Here is a 7,413-nt window from a genome sequence, read left to right on the forward strand (position 1 = left end):
TACACTCCTGGAAATTGAAATAAGAACACCGTGAATTCATTGTCCCAGGAAGGGGAAACTTTATTGACACATTCCTGGGGTCAGATACATCACATGATCACACTGACAGAACCACAGGCACATAGACACAGGCAACAGAGCATGCACAATGTAGGCACTAGTACAGTGTATATCCACCTTTCGCAGCAATGCAGGCTGCTGTTCTCCCATGGAGACGATCGTAGAGATGCTGGATGTAGTCCTGTGGAACGGCTTGCCATGCCATTTCCACCTGGCGCCTCAGTTGGACCAGCGTTCGTGCTGGACGTGCAGACCGCGTGAGACGACGCTTCATCCAGTCCCAAACATGCTCAATGGGGGACAGATCCGGAGATCTTGCTGGCCAGGGTAGTTGACTTACACCTTCTAGAGCACGTTGGGTGGCACGGGATACATGCGGACGTGCATTGTCCTGTTGGAACAGCAAGTTCCCTTGCCGGTCTAGGAATGGTAGAACGATGGGTTCGATGACGGTTTGGATGTACCGTGCACTATTCAGTGTCCCCTCGACGATCACCAGTGGTGTACGGCCAGTGTAGGAGATCGCTCCCCACACCATGATGCCGGGTGTTGGCCCTGTGTGCCTCGGTCGTATGCAGTCCTGATTGTGGCGCTCACCTGCACGGCGCCAAACACGCATACGACCATCATTGGCACCAAGGCAGAAGCGACTCTCATCGCTGAAGACGACACGTCTCCATTCGTCCCTCCATTCACGCCTGTCGCGACACCACTGGAGGCGGGCTGCACGATGTTGGGGCGTGAGCGGAAGACGGCCTAACGGTGTGCGGGACCGTAGCCCAGCTTCATGGAGACGGTTGCGAATGGTCCTCGCCGATACCCCAGGAGCAACAGTGTCCCTAATTTGCTGGGAAGTGGCGGTGCGGTCCCCTACGGCACTGCGTAGGATCCTACGGTCTTGGCGTGCATCCGTGCGTCGCTGCGGTCCGGTCCCAGGTCGACGGGCACGTGCACCTTCCGCCGACCACTGGCGACAACATCGATGTACTGTGGAGACCTCACGCCCCACGTGTTGAGCAATTCGGCGGTACGTCCACCCGGCCTCCCGCATGCCCACTATACGCCCTCGCTCAAAGTCCGTCAACTGCACATACGGTTCACGTCCACGCTGTCGCGGCATGCTACCAGTGTTAAAGACTGCGATGGAGCTCCGTATGCCACGGTAAACTGGCTGACACTGACGGCGGCGGTGCACAAATGCTGCGCAGCTAGCGCCATTCGACGCCCAACACCGCGGTTCCTGGTGTGTCCGCTGTGCCGTGCGTGTGATCATTGCTTGTACAGCCCTCTCGCAGTGTCCGGAGCAAGTATGGTTGGTCTGACACACCGGTGTCAATGTGTTCTTTTTTCCATTTCCAGGAGTGTAGTAATGCGTCAAAAAGCGTTGCATTTATGTGAATTCGTTTGTATTACGGTAATTTTTCAGTTTCAATTATTGAAAGTGTTATGTATGTGCAGACGTCTTACCCTTGCGTTTGCATCACCGCTTTCCGCAATTTCTTGTCCACGCCAGTTCGGAATATTTATGCAGGGGATTGCTGCTGGTAATAACTTCTTCCTTGAAGGTAACCCTAGAAGCTCATTTCTCAAATCCCGTTCATAACCTTTGGCCGATAGTGAGCTGACCACACACGTGCAGGTTTCACATTCACTTTGTCCTTGCGTTTGCATCGAACCATCCATTCACGTCGCAAGTGCTCATCCTTGGGAAAAATGTGATAAGTAACGTCCGTAGTCGTTCGAGCACGATTAATGCAATGTGCCACGGCACAGTTACAGCGACCCTTGCTCGTGGCTGTCTCAAAGCTGAATGAACGGCACTGCTGCCTCCTCTCCTCTCCGTGACGTCAAGGCACGCGAGGGCGTCTGCGAGTTTTTTACTCGCTTGGGGCCGGAATGGCCTGCCTGCTTTTCCTATATGCCTCGGTTCCGAAATGCCGTGCCGGCGATTCCGCGGCGCGCGCCTTAAATCTGTGGCGACGCACTGAGCAGACCCATCCGGGCAGCGTTCATTTTTAGGTAAATGAGTTGGCACCACTGCGAGACAGCAGACGATAGCCATCTCCCGAAACACAACATTGTGGAGTAAATTACATCAACACAGGAACAGAAATCAAAAGCCAGGGTTGCTACATCTATTACGAATATACGTCACAACCGAATGCCTGTTCATCTGAATGCATTTTCATCTACAATTCCCTCCTAAATGTATGGATTATATTCCGAAGCGATTATAAACGAAATGTGCTGTAATTATACCGGACAACTGAAGACTTGCTCTTCCATTGTGTTTCCTCTAAGAGGTAAAAGTTCCCCTTGATTGGGTGGATTGAAGCGTAACCATTCTTGTGATACGAGTAGTGCTCAGAAGTAACGGGGAAACTCGCCATTTCACGCGTTTTATTACTCAGATTCCTACTTCCTTTTTGTCATTGTGTGTACAACGTTATGCGTATCGGTTATTTAGTGTGTTGTCAGGTGTTAGAAAGCTTACTGGTATTTTAAGAGTATCAGCGATTATTTGTTTACTGTAAAAATGGATTACCGCATTTGTATTAAAATTTGCTATGAGAACCAATTAAAATGCATCATGGTTTTAGAAATATCATATACTGCTTTTGGTGAGTATACTAAGAGTGAAATAGGTGTTTACGGCCGGTATAAACCTTTCGAAGAAGATTAGCATGGCGAGAAGGTCATAATAGAAGACGAACTGAGAGTTAAACCAAACGATGCGTAAACCACCACTCAATCGTCTCGGTGACAGATGGCAAGACCACTGAAATGTGAATGTTGTGTGTCTGACGGTAATCTTTGGTTTTGACAGTACAGTGCACCACGACTCCTTGTCCCAAGATGAAACGGCCAGTAGGCAGAACTTCTCACCAGCTGAACCCCGATGGCTTGAAGCAACACAGAAAGGTGTCCGGTTTTGTGGCGGAACAATTCATTGTTTCTGCACTGCGATAATGCACCTCCCCATAGTTAATTGCATGATTGTGCATGTTTGGCTACAAACAATGCTGTAGTGATGTCCTTGGCCCCACGTTTGCTCCATGTGACATTTTGTTCTCAAAAATAAAGACAAAGCTTAAAGAGCTGTCTTTTACATAAGAGATGAGATTCAAACTGCACATCTGAGAGAACTAAACGCTACTGTAAGGATTGTTTCGGAATAGTTTTAAGCATTGTAAGAACCACTGGAATAAATGTATAATATGTAATGGGAAATATCTTGGTGAATACGACATTGATGTAGACTAATAAATAAACCAAGTATTGGATTCAACATTCACCGCTGTTGCTTGCACTATCATATTGTCCATTTTGGTGCCAACGTCACGATCCTGTCATCGTCTTCTAAGAGGAATGTCGTTGGTTCACCACCCAAGTTTCGTCGACATAAAAGAGTTCTGTTAATTTCCTGACTTGTATCAAGTATCTGCATCGCCAGTCAGTCATCACTTCTCTCTAGAGGGATGTTTCCTTTACTTAGAGGTCTGTTGCAAGTAAATCGCATTTCATGCAGTGTCTTACACTAATTAGCTTTCTTCCAAGGAAAATAATTTTTTTGTTTTTACGGCAACAACTAATTTGTGTAATGTCAGCACCATTTTTTAGCCATACAAAAGTCCCTATGGTTGATCAAATTACCGATTTTGAGAAGCTGCTTGCAATGATGGATTTATACTGCAAATTTGTTAGTGGTGTTCCTTGGTGGTTCTGGCAAACCGCGTGGTTTATTTTTGGGTGCCTTTCTGATGCGTCCAATAGCAGTAAGGCTGACTTTTGTGTAAACTACAATCCTTTTATTGCGACAGGCAACATTAGCCCCCAGTTCTTTCTGTTCCGACTCTTTAATACAATCCGTGATTGCAATAGAGGTGACTGAGCCATTTTTACCCCAAAGATCGGAATTCTTTGCATTGTGCAGATTTTCCTGTGATGTGGTGCGCTAATCGATCATCTCTGAATAACATATTGGTACATGTCCACAGAGCATTTCAGACGGTGGATTACTGTCGACTGTCGAAGAAGATAGAAACGTGTGGAATAGGTTCCCATGTATGCGAGTGGACCTCAGCTCTTAAGTGACGGAACCCAGTATGTTGTCCTCAGTGGCGAGCGTTCGCCAGAGGCAGGAGTGCTGCAGAAAAGGATGTTGGGACCGCTGTTACTGTCTGTATACATAAATGGTCTGGTGGACAGGTATCTGCGGCTGTTTGCTGACTGTCCCCTAGTGTACAGTAAGATGTCGTCGTTGAGTGAGCGTACAAGGACACAAGGCGAGTTGGACAAAATTTCTAGTTGGTGTGACGAATGGCAGCCAGCTGTAAATGTAGAGAAACGTAAGTTGATGCAGGTGAGTGGGAAAAACAGACACGTAGTGTTGAGGTGTTCCGCTAGACACAGAGGCGTCGCTTAAATGTCTGAGCGAGAGTTCGCAAAGTGATACGAAATGGGACGAGCGTGAGAGGACTGCGGTAGGGAAGGCGGGAGGTCGAAATTTTAGGAAAGTGTGGTTGGCCTGTAGAAGAGGCTGCACGTAGGCCGCTGGTGCGACCTATTCTCGAGTACTGCTCGAGTGTTTTGTATCGGCAACAGGTAGAATTAAAGGAAGACAGCTATAGGACTGAGAGCTGAGCTGCTAGATTTGCTGCCGGTAGTCTCGAGTGGCGCAGAGGTATTGTGCGGAAGCTTCAGGAACTCGAATCGGAATCACTGGAGGGGAGGCGAAATTCTTTTCGAGGAAATCTGTTGAGAAAATTTAGAGAACTGTTTTTTGACGCTGACTGCAGAACAGTTCTACTTGACACAATGGGCGCGAAGATAGGGTGAGAGGCATTGTCGCTCGTACAGAGGCACACAGGCAGTCGTTTCTCCCTCGCTCTACTTGGGAGCGGAACGGAAAAAGCAGATGACTGCAGTCAGTTGAGAACTTTTTATATGTACCAGTTATTACTTTTGTTTCATATGGTTGCTGCTCCACTTACATTGATTATTTTGTACTAAATGCACCAGTTTTATTGCCTCTGTAGTTTCTAGTTAGTATTTCAATTGTCTTTGAAGCTTCTTACTGGTCTCTCGCTTGGGATTAGCCTTCAACTGTGGGGACAGGTTCTCGCGACATTGGTTCAAGTTCAGCAATGCTAGATCTATACGAGTATTTTGATATTTGTAAGTGAACATGCAATAATCAAGTAACACTATGTGTTTCTATTTCTTACAAACACCTGATTTCTTTCTGGCATGATCTAATTTATGCATAGCATTAGATACAGGAAATACGGTACTTTTTTGAGACTGGTCTAAAGTTACGGTTAAGTGTTTCTAGTACTACTGAAACATAAATTTTACTCGAGAGCAACATAGTTGGTGTACGTTTACAGTTCCGAAGACCTTCTTAACTATAAATGTAAAGTGTTACGCTGCCTGTAGTGGTCTGTAACTTAGTTTGTGTCCAGAATTTTCAAAAATTGCAAAAAGTTAAACAAAGTTAACATGACTGATTATAGTAGTTGTGCAGGATACCCTCTGCCACAGACCATATGGTGGGTTTCAAAGTGTGTAAGTAGATGGAGATGAATGTTCCAGTCAATGTATCTCTTGTTGCATGCGTGATTATATGAGCACATGTGACGATTAGTATGAAGCGGGTTGTGTGTGTGTGTGTGTGTGTGTGTGTGTGTGTGTGTGTGTGTGTGTCAGGGAGAGTCCACCTGGTGCCCTTGTTGTATTTGAAAGATGTCGACCAACTTATTGTGTACGAAGCAGTGACTTTTATATTTTTCGTCGGTATGTCAGAAAATTTCCATGTTACTGGTCTGAATCACTTAGCTGTCTGATGAGGAAGTAGTATTTCAGTACTTACAGATGCGTTTAGTTTCTAGTGTTTTCTTCCTAAGTGACAGAAGGAATTGGTACCCAGAGAAGGTAGTTTTGGGGTGTGTTTGAATGTAGATGAAGGATTGGGCAGCAACTGCATGCCGAGGTGAAAGGAGGCGGATCTGTCGAGTGAATTATGAGGGAATGTGCCAAATGAATTTAAGAGATGGAGTGCACCTATTTTTAATGGGAGATAGGTGAAGTTTTTGATTATGGGCTAGTGCTGTGGATCTGTCTGTAATACGCTGGTTAACCCGTATCGCAGAAGCGAGATTTATAGATTTGTGACTTGTCGCTCGGAAGAAGTGTATTCCGAATTGTTGGCAGTTTTGCGGCTTTTACAGTTTTTCATTTGGTGTGTGTGTGTCTCGATAGTAGAGAGTAAGTGTGTCGATGTTTTGTGCAGGAGCCTTTCTGATGCAGAGCGAGGCAGGAGGCTGATAGAGGCGGCTGTGGAGGGGGCGGTGGAGGAGGTGCGGCTGTTGCTCACGGCTGGGGCGGACGTGCGGACGAGGGTCGAGGTGGACGAGTGGACCGCCCTGCACTGCGCTGCACTGAGAGGCCACGCGGCTGTGGTGCGGCTGCTGCTCTCTGCGGCGTCCGACCCCAACGCCAGGTCTCGGTGGGGGCTGACGCCGCTGCACTTCGCGACACGGAATGGCCACGCAGAAGTGGCGGCTGCATTGCTGCAGGCCGGAGCCGACAGGGGGGCAAGGAATAATGACGGGAGGACCCCCCTGGACTACGCCAGGCAGCTAAAGCGGCAGCAGCTCGTCGAGATGCTAACGGAGCATTAATACGTGCCACAAGAGGAAATGACATGTACTTCATTGTACATAACATTAAAATAAAAAATTGAGAAAAAGATCGCTTTCTCTATTCATTTCTACCTTTCGCAGTCCACACAATTACTCCAGTAACACCACAACTACTGCAACAACAGGAGATATCTGTAAACCAATGTGACAAACCTTCCTTTTGAGATTTCACTCTGTAAAACATTTCACAAACAATTTCTGCAAAAGCTCAGCAACAATTGACAAATACTCCATCATTCATAAACTTCACTTCTATCTCCCTCTCTGTCTTGCGTTTCTCGTCCCACATACAATATTCAAACAGCTTGCAAGCATACAGCCGACGTCTCTCACAACCGCCTGTATTTCGAAACGTTAACACCCAATCTCTTCCAAGAGACAAATGCGAGAATACCGGTTGTTGTGTAACACGTCGCCCAGCCGCAGTAACGTCACTTCTTCCCACCAGTCCGCTACATTACCTAATTACTGCAAACTATTTGCTAGCAGTGTCTATGTTGCTACATTAAATCACTGCAAACTGCGCCATACTCAAATTACTGCCATATAAGCTGTTCAGTTAGAATGTATCTTCACTTCAGATTTCTCACTGAATTCAGTTCTGTGCGTGCACTGCACAAGCACTTGGTACTTTTCGTGTTTAACTGTA

General features: G+C 46.7%; 1 protein-coding gene across 1 annotated transcript in view; it reads left to right on the plus strand.

The window, feature by feature from the left end:
* LOC124562657 (ankyrin-3-like) overlaps nt 1-6,753 on the plus strand; it is an 82,014-nt gene extending 75,261 nt beyond the window's left edge. The window contains exon 4 of the mRNA XM_047130946.1: nt 6,353-6,753. Coding sequence (XP_046986902.1) covers nt 6,353-6,743 — 391 coding nt within the window. The 3' untranslated portion in view covers nt 6,744-6,753. The remainder of the gene's footprint in view (nt 1-6,352) is intronic.
* Nucleotides 6,754-7,413: the final 660 nt, after the last annotated feature.

This window comes from Schistocerca americana, unplaced genomic scaffold (genome assembly GCF_021461395.2).
Source record: "Schistocerca americana isolate TAMUIC-IGC-003095 unplaced genomic scaffold, iqSchAmer2.1 HiC_scaffold_117, whole genome shotgun sequence".
Classification (NCBI taxonomy): Eukaryota; Metazoa; Arthropoda; class Insecta; order Orthoptera; family Acrididae; genus Schistocerca; species Schistocerca americana.